Here is a 16747-nt window from a genome sequence, read left to right as displayed (position 1 = left end):
TTGAGCTATCATAGATACTCGTGTCATTCTGACTGGGCAGATCAGCAAAGCAGGCACCTCCAGTGATGGTGTATCTCAAGGATCTGTGCTGGCTCCTCTGCTAGTTAACATCTACATTAGCAATTTACGTGACACAATTTTGTAGAAATTCATTTATGTTGACAACATCAATCTTGCAGTACAGGGCAAAGATCTTACCACAAGTCAGGACACCCTGGCCATCGACCTCAACATAATACTTTTAATACTGGAAGCTCCACCTCAACACTTCCAAAATCTCGGTACTAGCCTTTCAAGTAAACAACAAAACCACAAAGGAACCACTCAGTGTCATGTTTTGAGGTCAATGGGTCAGAAATGAGCCCTGTCCAAAGTACTTGGGTGTAACCTTGACCAGAAGCTTGGCTCCTAAAGCTTGTTTGGAAACAATATGTGAAAAGGTGAACAGCAAGGACTAGCCTCCTCCAACAACTTGCAGGCACAACATGCAGCGTTGGTGCCCACACGCTTCCAACAGGCCTCTGGCACTGGGTATACTCAACCGCGGAATACTGTGCATGGGCAACTCAATACCAAGTCTTTGGACGTGCAGCTTAATGCTGCAATAGAAATTATAACTGGAACATTAAAATCAATGGTTGCCCACTCTAACACATACACCCACACCCAAAATCCAGAGTACAATTGTGAATACAATCAAACCATGGCCAACTTGAACTTACCAATACATGAGGAGCTCCCGAACCTTCCGATGATACACCTGAACTTTTGCAAGCCTTTTGGCAATCAGGGTAAACTCTTTCGGCATCCCCATTCAATCCTAGGGCCACTGGAAAGCGTTTTCAGAGAATGCTGATGCCCCAAACACACACCTGCTGGCCGATCCCACAAAAAAACGTTCAGGCTTCAACCTACCCCAGAAACAATGGTCCACATTGAATTATTTCAGAAAATTGCATGGCAGATGCTGTCATCTCTTACACCTCTAGAAGATGAGAGATGATGCACAATGTGACTGTGGATGCTAGTCACAAACTATGAACCATTTTGTAAATCAGTGCCCGTTTCAATCATTTGCTGGCCAATCTCAGATTTACACCAAGCCACTTCTGAAGCTGTTTACTAATCTGGATTTGGTTCTTTGAACACTGCTAATCACCTCCTTTACCATACAAAAGAAGAAGGGCTCAGTTCCAATCCTATGGTTGCTGGAAGCTCAGAGATAAATGGAGATGCTCAGAAAGATTCATCAATCCACTCTTCTCCCCACCAAGGCACCTCTGTGCTGAACTGTCTTTCACATACCTCCTCTACTAGCAGATATTGAGATGTCATTGCTCTGCTGGGCTGTTCAGGGTGCAGTGGTGGGAAGAGCCAGGTCCTAGGTGCAACTGCTCTGAGATATTTCTACCTGTCTAAGCAACCACCACCACGGCTCCCCTGGGCAGGGAGTGGATGGCAGGTTCACGGATCCTCAGCACTATTTCTTGTAACTCCTCAGGTCTAGCTTAGCATTTGAAACAAGCACATGGGGACACTCAGGTAGGGATTCCCATGACAGAGTCTTGCTCCTCAGATTGCTGGAGCAGTGAGAAGGCAGGGGACTGGCAGCATGTGTGTTAACAGTGTTGCTATAAACATGTGACACTGAGGGGACAGATTTCTGTACTGCCTCTGAACACACCTGACATTTTCTGGCCCAAATATGGGAATGGTGCAGAACATTTGGAACATAAGAACGGCCATACTGAGTCAGACCAAAGGTTCATATAGCTCAGTCTCCTGTATGTCACAGTGGCCAGTGCCCAGTGCTTCAGAGGGAATGAAGAGAACACGGAATCATCAAGTGATCCATCCCCTGTCACCCATTCCATGGAATGACATGATCAATTTATTTTGTGTAATTAACAGGCAATTCAGGGGTTAAATCTATTCTGTTGGAGAAAAGTCAGCTGGGCCCAGTAGTGTGTGTAACTCTTTTCTGCCCAGTACGCACCAGACATACACCAAGGAAAGAATTTCATACTTAAATATATGGATAAATGTATAACTTAAGGGCAGTTTAATAACTGACAGCATCATGTATAACTATCAATTTAAAGCACTGGGTACAAAACAGGGAACTGGCTAGTTTGTTTGGCTACTGGCTTAGGAAGAGAGAGGTTTGTCAGGGCTTGTGTGTGTAAGTTCCCCACGTGGGATCAGACTGTCCGCTGCTGTTTGGCTTTGGTTTCTCTTGCCAGCGCATGCTGTGCCAGCCGCTTCTCTCCACCCAGTGAAGGCAGCAGTCCCATGGGTTCGTTCATTTCACCAATGGGGAGGAGCTGGACGTGAGCTGGTGGGGAGCCAGCTTCCTGGTTCGCTGTGGTCGGTTTCGTGTCCAGGTGCAACTCCACGATCTCCAGCTTTTCCAGGCTGTTGCTCCCAGTGCCAGGTAAGCTTTCTGGCGGGTCAATGAAGGAGATGACATCCCCAGTGCTAATGTCTAATGGCCTGGGCGTCGCAGTGTTCTGGGGGCCCACCAGACTGTTGGGCAGGGTGAACCGGGCACTGCCGGTGCTGTTTGTGGAGGCCAGGGCAGCGTTGGCCAGAAGAGTGTGCATGGAGGAGGTCACAGCTGGCTCCCTGGTTTCCAGGGCAGCGTCTGCTGGAGGTGTGGATTTGCCGTTTGTCAGCTGACTCTCTTTCTGGGCAAACTCCTTCCGCAGGGCTGCCACCTGCATCTGCAGCAGTTCCCGGTGCTGCCACTCCATCTGCTCAACCTGAGTGCAAAGCAAACACTTTCAAATTAGGAGGCAAAGCTCACCACCCCCATAGGATACTGCAGTCCCTGCTGGAGTTGGCAGGAGCCATCACTGGCAGATTACATCATGATAAGGATCTTTTAGCAATATAATCCCTTTCATCCTGATGGAGGCCAAAGAGCTTTACAAACTATTTATAGGAGTGGTCCCCAAATTGTGGGGGGTGCCCCTTTAGGGGGTGTAGAGGAACAACCGGGGGGCACAGCAGGGCTAGAGCCAGCCCCTATGGGGGGATGGGGAAGGAACCATCCAGCCCCGCTCTGTCCCCAGCTCTGCTCCAGCCCTGGCCACAGCCGCAGCCCCAGTTCCACTCCATGGCCACCGGCTCCTGGCCACGGCTCAGCCACCAGCCTCTGCTCCCAGCCATGGCTCAGCCGCTGGCCCAACCGCAACTCCACTCCCAGCCCAGGTGTGTGTGTGGGGCCAGGGCGTGGTCCCATTCCATTACTAGCAAGAGGGGGCGCAAGAGGAAAAGTTTGGGCACCACTGGTTTATAAGAATCAATTCATCCATCACAGATATGCAGCCCCCTTTGGTGTGGAACAGGACAGCTGTTTAACAGCCAGAGCAATGCTGCACAAAAGCAGAACTGAAAACCTCATCCAATTGAAACAGAAAGGGGAACATAGGGAGGTACTTTAGATTGTAATCACCCGAGTTGGAATTTGAGCAAGATTCTGCTTTAGGCATCTAACTCCTGCTGAAATCACCAAAATATCTTTTAGGATCTGGACCTGGGTTAACATTTCTACTATAGGAAAAATGTCATGGGGCCTTCGGCAGCACACCGCTGGGGTCCCAGGTTTAGTAGTGACTCAAAGAGAAGAGCACCACCTGCTGAGTCACTGACATCTCTTCCTATAGCATCTACATTTTCCTTAAACCTCTTCCAAGTACTGACCCCTCCAGCCTTAGCTTGGCATGTGACATCTCAGCCCTGGCTACAGGTGTCAGGACTAGGGCATAGGCAGTCTGACCTAGTGGTTAGAGTGGGAGTAGGGGCCAGGCCAGGTCAGATAGGAGGAGGTCAGCGTCTGAGGCAAGCCAGAGGGTAAAACCAGCAGTCATATGTCAGGAAGCAGGCAGGGTCAGGTGAGCAGATATCTCAGAGGAAGCAGTCCTCAGCAGGGAGAACCCAGTTGTGTGGACAACTTCTGGTTCCTGCGCTTGGGTTGAAATAGAAGCTGGGGACCAATCGGGACCACCAGTGTTCCACCAATCAGATTCCAGGACTGGGGTCCTCTCTCAGAGTTCAGCTGCTATTCCCGCAGCTGTTAGCAGGTTACTGGGTGGCAGGTCAGGACTGCCTAGCCCCAAAGGGCATGTCTCCACGGCAATTAGACTGGCCCAGGGCTGACCCAGGTAAGCTGACTCAGGCTCACGGGGCTCCGGCTAGAGCCTGGGCTCTGGGATCCTCCCCACTCACAGGGTCAGAGCCCAAACGTCTACGCCACAGTTAAACAGCCCCTTAGCGCGAGCTGGAGTCATGTGACCAGGGCCAGCCGCAGGTGTCTAACTGCAGTGTAGACATATCATAAGAGCCCTGTGGACCAGGATTCAAGACCTGCGTCTCTGACTTCAGGTGCTGCAAAGCAAAGATGCAGCAGGCACTTTTCCCAGAAAGTTTGGCTTTGCCAAGCAGACAAACCCTGAGACCCTTTAAAGGTCTAAAGCGTTAGGAATAAATGGCAGAAAGAGAATTTTCAAAGCTGTGAGTATAGGGAGGAAGAGGAGAATCCCAACCAACCCCTTGAAAAATATATATTGTGGCACCACAGTTGCCCTGGAAAGAGTCACATGCTGGCACAGCAGGGTGGTCACATGGTCATGGTTCCTTCTCTCCAGCCAATTCTAATGCATGTCCAGGCTCTACACTGCACGGCAGAACGTGGAGGGCCCTAAAAGCAGCTGCAAATGAGAAAGGGGAGCTAGCCTTGCTGCTTGTGGTCACGGCTGGTGCTACATATGGGTGGAAAAGGAAAATCTTCAGAGCCTGGAGCTACAAAAGAGAGGACGGTCCAAAAGTACAGGGGAAGAGGAGGATGAGGTGGACTGGCAGCAGATGCTGGGGAAGAGGAGGAGGATGTGCTCATGGGGTTCAGTGGGAGTTAAGTACACTCCAGGAGGTGCTCAGTACCTAAATTACTAACATGGGTGCTCTGGGTTTTACACTAAATAGGTTTTAATCACTAATGCTGCTTGTTTCCTTAGTGGGACAGCAAAACCAGGCTGGGCAGTTTCACTTCCTGATTCAGATGCCCTGGCCCCATGATGCTGAGTTCTCTGACTACAATGGTGCTGCGCTGGTTTTAAATCTGGCACAGTGTTTATATTGTTTAACAAACAATCAATGCATGAAATTCTGTCTGTTCATGTTGTTTTGTGAAAGCATTAACACCCTACAACTGGCATGTTGGGCTCAAAACTACTTGGCACTGCCCCTTTATCAGCATGCCCCAGGGTTTACCCATGAAGCCAGAGTCAAATGGTAACAGCATAAGGTGATCATTCAAGCAGCGAAGGAGAAGGAGGGAGACCTACCATCTTGCTGACTTTCTTCTCCAGGTCATCTGAGGTTTGGTACCGTTTCAGCTCCTCTGCCATGCGGACGTTAGCTTGGACAATGCTGGCAATCTGAAAGAAAGAAAGAAAGAAAGAAAGAAAGAAAGAAAGAAAGAAAGAAAGAAAGAAAGAAAGAAAGAACCCGCATGGAGGCAGCATGAAAGAGGCACCCTTGATCGTAAATAGGAGCTAGGGTCATATCTGGCCGTGGCCAATTCCTTCATGACAAAACACAAACAAAGCAGGTCAAACCCAATGCAGCAGGCAGCTTGCTGGATACAGAACTCTTTGGTTCCCAATAGCACAAGGCACTATAACAACCGCTACTCTCCCCACATTCCCACTGCAGCACCATCCTGCTCTGTACTGTGCACTAAGCACAAGCTCCTGCTTTTCATGGAGCTCTAGGGGTTACCTAGACATCAGCGGAGCATAGATCAGGTGGCTACAGTTACCCTCACCGTTCATGCCTGGGGACCTGGGTGCAGTCTTGACTCTGGTAAATGGATTTGAAGACCACCGCTTTGTCCCCACATCCCAAAACGCCACATCGTTTGATGGTGTTTGCTAGTCCATGTTCAGGAGAAACCCAGAATTGCAACAGCAGGGAGGGCTGCTGGTCAGGCCTGAGAGACAGTGGCAGAGTGACTGGAAAGGAAAAAGCCTGAATACAGTCTACCCTCTCTCTGCCTGGGCTGTAGCCACTGCTAACACCCCATCATCTCCATAAGAGTTATATATGCACCCAGCAAAAATAGTGGGTGAAATCCCAGCGGGACACAACTCCCGCTGATGTCAGCAGGGTCAGGAGTTCACTCAGTACGTTTCCAAAGCCTCTAAGCCAGATGCAAATCAGCACTGAGGCTAAAAGAACAGGAGGATGTGTGGCACCTTAGAGACTAACAGATGTATTAGGGCATAAGCTGTCATGGGCTACAGCTCACTTCATCGGCTGCCTAGAATGGAACACACAGTAAGAAGATACAGATATACATACAGAGAAGTGGAAGTTGCCATACAAACTGTGAGAGGCTAATTAGTTAAGATGAGCTATTATCAGCAGGAGAAAAAAACTTTTGTAGTGATAATCACGATGGCCCATTTCGACAGTTGACAGGAAGGTGTGAGGATACCTAACATGGGGAAATAGATTCGATATGTGTGACGACATACTGAATGTGAGGCTAAGGCGGTCTCTCTTCATGTCGATAGCAGCAGACTGGGATGGATTACCCCAAGGGCTCTGAGTGCTTTAGCCAGGTGGGAGCTGACTCTGACTCCCAATGCCATTTGGATTCTGATAGTGTCTGGAACTCCCATGTGTCTGCCCCCAAAGTTTCACTGCTGTGGGGACAGTAGTTTGTGGGTGACCTGATATTGGGGGAGAAACAGGACACATCTGTGACCCTGCATGCTAGGCCTGATGCAGTCTCCTCTCTCCCTGCAAGCTCAGGAAGGAGCAAGCTGCCTCTGCTTCACATCCCACCTACCGTGGGCTAAGCAGGGAGGCTTTTGGGGAGATAGAGGGAGGTAGAAAGTGACCAGGAGGACGATACAAGAGGAAAAGGGATGTACACAAGTAACTCCTCTAAATCTTCCATCTTCTTTCACATTCAGATGAGATCCTTTCACATTTGGGTCTGAAATGTTACTGGGCAAGAATGAAAGCATGCATTGAAATCAGTGGCATGGACAGGGCTTCTGTTCATCAGGGGTTATTAATTTCAGTTTTCGATTTTTGAGTTCTATGTAGATCTCTAAAAATCAGGAGGGTTCAGACTTTCTCTTTGCCTACACTATCATGAGTAATGCATACACTGCAATGAGTAATCGCTTTGTAAAGTTCCCTAGTACACTTTACAGTAGTAATGTTTCAAAAGCATACCTTAAAGCACACTCGGGAACCTTTAGTGCACACAAGCAGGGTCTCTGCTGACTAATTAATGCATAACACATTAATGCCCTTCAGAAATCACAACCTCAGAGAGCACGTTATTACTCCATGTAGACAAGTCCTTAGACACAAGTAACCATTTCCAGTGTTTTTTCTGGTGGTTTATTGGATAAATGCCAATTTCAGTTTGCTAGTATTGGGGGTATTTTGTTGGTCTTTAGCAGTTAAAACCAAAAGTCAGAAGCCTGAGATATGGAAGAGGGTGAAGGACGAGCCACATTGCTTCCAGGTGCCCTTTTCTAGAGTAGTCTGGAGAACTCATGCACCGTGACTGCAGGACTCAGCAAGGCAGACTGGATGTTAAATTAACTGGATGTATTCTCCAGCAGCCTTGCTTTCTGCCCCCTTCCTCTACAAAGCTGAGTTCCCCTCTCCTCTCCCCACCCCATGGCAGGAAATCAAAACAATTTGGGCTGAAGGACAAGCAGTCCCCAGTTACTGTTCTCTCAGCCTTGCTGGGCTGCAGATTTCCAAACCTGATGGGATGTCAGAGGCAGCCTCGGACGTCCAGAGTGGTGCGGTGGGAGCATATAGATTGCCATTCCATAGACCAGCCTGCATGGATCACCCAGAATGTTGCCCCCAGCTCACCCAAGCAGACAGACCTGAAAAGATTGTCCTGGAGTCAGGTCTCCTCCATGAAAGCTCTGCCGAGCTGCTTCTCTCCCAAGTGCAGTTGTTGCTTCCCCAGAGAGATTTCACACCTGAAGAACTGCTCCACAGCCCTTCAGGGTGCCTGTCATGGAGACCCTTCGCCCTGTATAAACTCTCAGGAGGCCCATCCAGCTGTGCTGCAGACCCTGATGCTTGCTCCGTGAGGCCACACTCCCACTCTGTACCTACCTGTTCCTTTAGCTGCAGGATCTCTGCCCGAAGCTTCTGTTCCATCTCCTTCTTCTCCTCCAGCAGCTGCTGGTTCTGCTGGTGTAGCTCAATCAGCTGTTTCTCCAGCAAGTTCTGATCCAGCCCCTCACAGGGCTGTGGGGAGAAGGAGAGGGAGAAAGAGGTCCCTTAAGTGTAGCAGTGAAAGGAGAGGGCAAGGGAACATGCAGTGGAGAATCCTGCTCTGGCACCAGATCCTCAAGTCTGACTGCCTGCTCCTGAAGTGGCATTCAGGGCCCACACTGATTGCTTTGGGTCCTGTCTATGGCAGGTGCCAAGTCAGCAGGCAGCTTGACTGGGTCTGGGAAGAACAGAAAGGTGGGACTGGGCTAGTGTGGCCAAGCTAAGTTTTAGCAGAAATGTGAATTGGTCATTAACCCCAAGTGCTGCTACTGTGAAGGGATGAGAAAGGAGATAATCAGAGGGCAACAAAGGGTCATGAAGGGGAGGCAAAACTCTGCTGTTGTGTCCTCTCAAAACCACTGTTGCACCACCAGACTAATGTGCAGTGGCCCCGAGCCAGGTCTAAGGCTTGCAAGCATCATGTGTAATACATTTAGACAATTGTATAAGGCACCTTTTCCCCACCTGGCCTTCAGCAGCAGACATAGGGGTGCTGCAGGGAAACAGAGCGACCTCTAGTCAAGTCAAAGCCCTTTAATCTTCACATTTGGCCTCCTTTTATTCTTAGCAAGTCTTGGCAAAACTCACACCCTCCCCGATCAAGGATTTATGTCCAGGCCAAGAAGGAAGCCATTTGAGTGGAATTATCTAAGCACTGAGAAGCAATCAGCATGAACTCCTGGCTGCTCAAACACTCCTTCTGACCCTCCGAAGAAAACTTTCCACAGAAATTTGGTACAGATGGATATTACAGGTTTAAAATCCTTCCTTAACATTTCTTCTGGCCACAGTGCCCAGAGCACACCAATGGCCTAGACTGACAGAGGAGGAAGATGGAGAAAGGAAAAACCATCTACTATAGGTCAAAAAGACTCCTCCCCCAGCCTTGCGGGAGGGACCACTGGATCTGGGATACAAATGAATTCGGGGGACAACTAAAGAATAACAGGGTCTGGAGTGAAGGTCACAGGTTCAGAACTAGGGATCCAGAGAGGGACACGGAGCAGAGAACCCTGGACAGCGCTCACTGCTCCTTGCAGCTGTCTAGGGAGCCAGCAGACACCGCCCATAGGAACTCTGCCCAGGTGCATGAGACCAGGGAGGAACAGAAATAGGCCCCACAGTCGCAGAGCACCTACTTGTCCAGTATCCTCCTCCTAGTATTGCAGATGGCTAAACCTCCCACACTGCAACTTGAGACCATTACTCCATTACTCCTTGTTCTGTCATCTGCTACCACTGAGAACAGTCTCCAGCGAACAGCAGAGAGGCTAACAGAGGGAGTTTGTCTGGGGTCTGTCAGAGAGGAGCTACGCTAAGTGCTGCATTGGGGGGCTGTTTGGAAGCTGGGGGGGGGCGGTGAGTATCTGAGTGTCTGTTGCGGGGACAGTTTGTCAGTTTGACCATGAGCTTGATTGTTTGAAAAGTGTGAACTGGGAGTGCTTTGTTCCAGGTGGGCCTTGAGTGGGCCTGATTGTTATAAAAAGGCAGCCAGTTGCGAATCCGTGGAGCAGCGAACAGCGGAGAGGCTAACAGAGGAAGTTCGCCTGGGGAGAGCCCTCTGAGGCTTTCATCTTACAGGCTTCTCTGAGTAGTAACTGCAACAGCTGAGGAAGCTCTTAGAAGGAAGGTAATATGGATGGTGAGCGATCAGCTGTTGTGACCTGCACTGGATGTGCCATGTTTGTCTTTCTTCCACAGGACAGAAGCGACTTTGTCTGTACAAAGTGCAAGCTGGTCTCCACATTGGAAGAGAAAGTTCAATGCCTGGAGAAACAAGTATCAACCCTGCGATGCATAAGAGAAACTGAAGATTTCCTGGACAGACATCAGGATATGCTTCTACAGGCACAATGTTCTGAAGATTCAGAGCAGGCTGCGCAGCGGGGACAGTAGGACGGTGAAGAAAATTGGCAGCATGTGACCTCCAGAAGAAGAAAGGGAAGCGTCCTTGTACCAGCAATGCAGATACAGGTGAGCAACTGTTTTCATGTTCTCTCCACAGGTACTAATGCGAAGAGTGGACTAGATGATACATCTGAGGGAAGGGAATAGAAGGAGACTCCACCGATTGGAAGGCATGAGATGCACTGTCCCTGGGATGGGGTTCCACGACCACCACTCCAAGAAGTGTGCTGCTTGCCAGGAGCTAGTATTCACGATGTGACGGACAGACTGTCGAGACTCATCAAGCCCTCAGATCGCTACCCCTTCCTGCTTCTCCATGTGGGCACCAATGATACTGCCAAGAATGACCTTGAGCAGATCACGACAGACTACGTGGCTCTGGGAAGAAGGATAAAGGAGTTTGAGGCACAAGTGGTGTTCTCATCCATCCTCCCTGTGGAAGGAAAAGGCCCAGGTAGAGACCTTCGAATCGTGGAAGTCAACGAATGGCTACGCAGGTGGTGTCGGAGAGAAGGCTTTGGATTCTTTGACCATGGGATGGTGTTCCAAGAAGGAGGAGTGCTAGGCAGAGATGGGCTCCACCTAACGAAGAGAGGAAAGAGCATCTTCGCAAGCAGGCTGGCTAACCTAGTGAGGAGGGCTTTAAACTAGGTTCACCGGGGGAAGGAGACCAAGGCCCTGAAGTAAGTGGGGAAATGGGATACCAGGAGGAAGCACAAGCAGGAGAGCGCAAGAAGGGAGGACTCCTGCCTCATACTGAGAAAGTGGGATGATCAGCAAGTTATCTTAAGAGCCTATACACCAGTGGTCCCCAACCTTTCTGTGGCCAAGAGCACATTGATGCCTTCAGAAGAGTGTGGCGGGCGGCAACGTTTCTCAGTGGCATTTCGGTGGCGACACTTCTCCGGTGGCCGCACTCCTCGCGACATTTCGGTGGCGGCTTCTCTGCCGGAATCGCTCATCGGTGGCATGTTCTCTGGTGGATTCACTCCTCTCCTCTTCATTCCTTGGCACCAGCGGGCGCACATAAATGTCCCGGCGGGTGCCATGGCACCCGCAGGCATCGCGTTGGGGACCACTGCTATACACAAATGCAAGAAGCCTGGGAAAAAAGCAGGGAGAACTGGAAGTCCTGGCACAGTCAAGGAATTATGATGTGATTGGAACAACAGAGACTTGGTGGGATAACTCATGTGACTGGAGTACTGTCATGGATGGATATAAACTGTTCAGGAAGGATAGGTAGGGCAGAAAAGGTGGGGGACTTGCACTGTATGTAAGAGAGCAGTATGACTGCTCAGAGCTCCGGTATGAAACTGCAGAAAAACCTGAGAGTCTCTGGATTAAGTTTAGAAGTGTGAGCAACAAGGGTGATGTTGTGGTGGGAGTCTGCTACAGACCACCAGACCAGGGGGATGAGGTGGACGAGGCTTTCTTCAGACAACTAACAGAAGTTACTAGATGACAGGCCCTGGTTCTCATGGGGGATTAGACTGTTTTCAGTGGTAGCAGATGATAGAACAAGGAGTAATGGTCTCAAGTTGCAGTAGGGGAGGTTTAAGTTGGATATTAGGAAAAACTTTTTCACTAAGAGGGGAGTGAAGCACTGGAATGAGTTACCTAGGGAGGTGGTGGAATCTCCTCCCTTAGAGGTTTTTAAGATCAGGCTTGACAAAGCCCTGGCTGGGATGATTTAGTTGGGGATTGGTCCTGCTTTGAGCAGGGGATTGGACTAGATGACCTCCTGAGGTCCCTTCCAACCCTGATATTCTATGATTCTATGATTCTAGATCCATCCTCTTTGGAACCCCCTTTCAGGTAGTTGAAAGCAGCTATCAAATCCCCCCTCATTCTTCTCTTCCACAGACTAAATAATCCCAGTTCCCTCAGCCTCTCCTCATAAGTCAGGTGCTGCAGCCCCCTAATCATTTTTGTTGCCCTCCGCTGGATGCTTTCCAATTTTTCCACATCCTTGTAGTGTGGGGCCCAAAACTGGACACAGTACTCCAGATGAGGCCTCACCAATGCCTAACAGAGGGGACTGATCACATCCCTCGATCTGCTGGCAATGCTCCTACTTATACAGCTCAAAATGCTGTTAGCCTTCTTGGCAACAAGGGCACACTGCTGACTCATATCCAGCTTCTCGTCCACTGTAACCCCTAGGTCCTTTTCTGCAGAACTGCTGCCCTAGCCACTCGGTCCCTAGTCTGTAGCGGTGCATGGGATTCTTCCGTCCTAAGTGCAGGACTCTGCACTTGTCCTTGTCGAAGCTCATCAGATTTCTTTTGGCCCAATCCTCTAATTTGTCTAGGGCCCTCTGTATCCTATCCCTATCCCCCAGCGTATCCACCTCTCCTCCCAGTTTAGTGTCATCTGCAAACTTGCTGAGGATATAATCCACGCCAACCTCCAGATCATTAATGAAGATTTTGAACAAAACCAGTCCCAGGACCGACCCTTGGGGCACTTTGCTTGATACCGGTTGCCAACTAGACATGGAGCCATTGATCACTACCCGTTGAGCCCAACAATCTAGCCAACTTTCTATCCACCTTATAGTCCATTCGTCGAGCCCATACTTTAACTGGCTGGCAAGAATACTGTGGGAGACAGTATCAAAAGCTTTGCTAAAGTCAAGGAATAACACATCCACTGCTTTCCCCTCATGCACAGAGCCAGTTATCTCATCATAGAAGGCAATTAGATTAGTCAGGCATGACTTGCCCTTGGTGAATCCATGCTGACTGTTCCTGATCACTTTCCTCTCCTCTAAGTGCTTCAGAATTGATTCCTTGAGGACCTGCTCCATGATTTTTCCAGGGACTGAGGTGAGGCTGACTGGCCTGTAGTTCCCCGGATCCTCCTTCTTCTCTTTTTTAAAGATGGGCACTACATTAGCCTTTTTCCAGTCATCCGGGACCTCCCCCGATCGCCATGAGTTTTCAAATATAATGGCTAATGGCTCTGCAATCACATCCGCCAACTCCTTTTGCACCATCGGATGCAGTGCATCCGGCCCCATGGACTTGTGCTTGTCCAGATTTTCTAAATAGTCCCAAACCACTTCTTTCTTCACAGGGGGCTGGTCACCTCCTCCCCATGCTGTGCTGCCCAGTGCAGTAGTGTGGGAGCTGACCTTGTTCGTGAAGACAGAGGCAAAAAAAGCATTGAGTACATTAGCTTTTCCCACATCCTCTGTCACTAGGTTGCCTCCCTCATTCAGTAAGGGGCCCACACTTTCCTTGACTTTCTTCTTGTTGCTTACATACCTGAAGAAACCCTTCTTGTTACTCTGAACATCTCTTGCTAGCTGCACCTCCAAGTATGATTTGGCCTTCCTGATTTCACTCAGGAAAAAAGAGCTGTAACCTTGGGAGTTTACTACAAGCCTGGAGTGGCCAATATTAATTGTTAGAATCTTTGCGGGCCCCCACCTTCTGCACTCAGAGTGCCAGAGAGGGGAATCAGCCTTGACAGGGGTGAACCGTGCCAGGTACATGCCCATTCTCATGACTTCATGAAGGAGCCGCCAACCGATATCCCCAGGGGGCTGTGGGACTAGGATGGAATAGAGGCTGACACACTAGGATTCCTCACCCTCTACAGGTGGTAGATTGTCCTGCCACTTGGTATCAGGGCGGGACACAAGGGTGAGGAAGTGAAACACGTGGAGTACAAGCGTGTAAAGTTGGTCCAGTGGCACGGTTCAGAAGCGAACCGGCTGCAGGGCACGCAGCCAGCTTGGGTTATAGAAGGGAGAGGACTGGGGGTGGGGTCTCACGGGACAGGGGCCTGATGAAAATATCCGGAGGGCCGGCAGTGAGGGGTGGGAGGGGAGCACCCTCTCACAGGACCCACTCAAGGAAAACCCAAGAGGTGAGCGACAAGGCATCCCCCACATCCTCGTGTACGTGCAGTGGGATCTGAAGGGTGGAGAGCCTCATGCATCAACCAAGCAGTCAGGGATCCACCCAGTCCCCCCATCATAGTCCAGGAGATCTCAGATTCTGGTGGTTTCTGCCAGGACCAGCCTCCATCGCACAGAGGGGGACTCTGCCACCTGCACACATAGGCTGGGGATTGTGTAGCAGGGGCTCCCCTGAGAAGGTCCGCCCCCTCGGTGGCCACAACAGACCTGGTTGCCGAGAACAGCTTCCAGGTCCGGAGTAGGTCCTGGTAGAAGGTCGGCAGCTTGGAGAGGTCTCGCAGAAGACCCCTCGGGTGGAGAAAAAAGAGCTGCCAGTTGTACCGGAGCCCTCGGAGGCGGCAGAGGAAGGCGTGCACCAACGTGCTCCTCGCCGGAATACCTGCACCATAAAGGAGTCTCTGCAGGGCCTGGAGGCAGAAGACATGGACCTTGCTGAGGAGGCAGACCAGGCCCTGTCCTCCCTCTTCCAAGGGAAGACTCAGAACCCTGCAGAGACCCAGTGCAACCCCGGTCAGAAGAACTCCAGAGTTACCCTCTTCAGCCAGGCCAGGATCCCTGGGCCGGGTTCAGGGTGTTGAGCCGGTGCCAGAGCATGGACAGGACTAGTTGGTTCAGCACCAATGCCCTCCCCCGCAGGGAGAGGCACCAGAGGAGTCCTGTCCATCTCCACAGCCACTCACTCACCCTGGCCACCAAATTCTGCAGTTCTCTGGCAGAGAAGGATGCATGGCGGAAAGGTAAACGCCGAGATAGAGCAGTGACGTGCGCTTCACCGAATGGCTTGCAGTGCGGGTGGGAGGGAGCTCATCTGCCACCCTGCCCGACCATCAGGCCAGAGCTCTTGACCTAGTTGACCCAGGTGGAGGAGACCACCCAGTAGATCGCCTGGCAGACCTCCACCTGCATCAGGTTGCCCAGGTCCTGGACCACAGGAAGCACATCATTGGCATACGCTGACAGGACCAGCCGCAACTCTGGCTCTCAAAGCACCAACCCCGTCAACCTCCAGAGGAGGAGACAGAGGAAGGGCTTGATTGCCAGAGTATACAGCTGGCCTGACTACAGACACCTCTGACGTAACCCTCAGCCGAAGCTGACCGGCTTGGTCAGGGTCCAGTTGAGCTTGACCAAGCACTCCGCAGAGGCGTACAGCACCTGGAGAAAACCCACGAATTGGGGCCCAAAGCCAAATGCCCGCAGAGTGCACAGAGGATACCCATGGTCCATCCTGTTGAACACCTTCTCCTGGTCCAGGGACAGGAGGGTGAATCACAGACCATCCCTATACACGAGCTCCAAGAGGTCCTGGACCAAGTACAAATTATTGAAGATGGCGTGGCCTGGGATGGCGTAGGTCTGGTCAGGATGGACCACATCCACAAGCACTGACCCCAGACGCAGCGGATGGCCTTCACTACGACTTTGTAGTCTGTGCTGAAAAACGAGATGGGACACCAGTTCCGAAGGTCGCGGTGGTCCCCTTCTTGGGTAGGAAGGTGAGCACAGCTCACCTGCACGACAGAGGGAGGACCGCACTCCCCAAGGACTCGGCCCAGACGGTGACAAGGTCCGGGCCGAGGACATCCCAGAACACATGGTAGAACTCCATGGTCAGCCCGTCCAGCCCTGGAGATTTATTGGTGGGCATGAGACAGAGGGCTTCCAAGAACTCGGCCAGAGTGAGAGGTAGCTCCAGCCGGTCCCAGTCGTCACGCTGACCATTGGAAGTTTGTTCCAGAGCACCCTACAAGTGTTGGTGTTGGTCAGATCCTGGGAGAAGAGGTTAGTGTAGAAGGCCCTGGCCCTTCCACGCATCTCCTCGGGTCTGTGAGTGGGGGTACCATCCTCTGCCAAAAGGCAGGTGACCTGCTTTTTAATCTCCCTCTTTTTCTCCAGGGCGTAGAAGAAGCGGGAGCTGCGATCCATCTCCTGAAGGAGATGGTTGTGTGATCGAACCAACGCGCCCTGGGCCCAATGGTTCTCCAGGGCCCAGGGCTCTTCCCGCTTCTCCCGGCACGCTTCGCAGAGGGATGTATCCCCAGGGCTGGTGGCCAGACACCTCTCCACCTCCAAGACCTCCCGCTCCAACTGCTCTATCACCACATCTCTCGGCCAGCTGGCGCCCCGGGTGTAGTCGTGGCAGAAGAGCTGGGCGCGCACCTTCCCCACATACCACCACTGCTGGGCTGAAAGAAAGGTGCACCGCTGCCCCCGCCAGGCCAGCCAGAACTCCCAGAAGGATGCCACAAAGCCCACATCCTCCAGAAAACTATTGTTGAAATGCCAATAGGCCGGCCCCAGCCTCTCTGGAGTAAGAGGGACCGTCAGGGACACCAAATGGTGGTCCAAGAACGGATCGGGCCAAACTCTGGAGGAGTGAGCCTGTGCTAGATGGAAACATGATAAATGCAGTCTAGCCAGGAGTGGCACGACCCATTGACCTCCATAGGTAAGGGTGGTATTGTCAGCCGGGTAGTGGTCGCACCAGACGTCCACCAGGGAGTGATGGTTGACGATCTCCCTTAGGATGCCTGCGGCAGCCTGGCTGCTCTCGAGCCCAGAGCAAGCCCGGTCCTCAAGGGT

General features: G+C 51.2%; 1 protein-coding gene across 3 annotated transcripts in view; it reads right to left on the bottom strand.

The window, feature by feature from the left end:
* Positions 1 to 750: 750 nt before the first annotated feature.
* The window catches only part of LOC141999433 (uncharacterized), a 79131-nt gene continuing 63134 nt past the window's right edge, over positions 751 to 16747 (bottom strand). The window contains exons 5-7 of one of the 3 annotated variants that reach the window (XM_074972823.1): positions 8164 to 8298; positions 5346 to 5438; positions 751 to 2762 (exon numbers count right to left, since the gene is read on the bottom strand). In XM_074972823.1, the coding sequence (XP_074828924.1) occupies positions 2202 to 2762; positions 5346 to 5438; positions 8164 to 8298 (789 nt within the window). In that variant the 3' untranslated portion in view covers positions 751 to 2201. The remainder of the gene's footprint in view (positions 2763 to 5345; positions 5439 to 8163; positions 8299 to 16747) is intronic. The other 2 variants (XM_074972821.1, XM_074972822.1) reach the window with 2 other exon arrangements.

The sequence above is a fragment of the Natator depressus genome, chromosome 15 (assembly GCF_965152275.1).
Source record: "Natator depressus isolate rNatDep1 chromosome 15, rNatDep2.hap1, whole genome shotgun sequence".
Taxonomy (NCBI): Eukaryota; Metazoa; Chordata; order Testudines; family Cheloniidae; genus Natator; species Natator depressus.
Note: the sequence above shows the minus strand (reverse complement) of the source record. Positions and strands in the feature narration are given on the sequence as shown.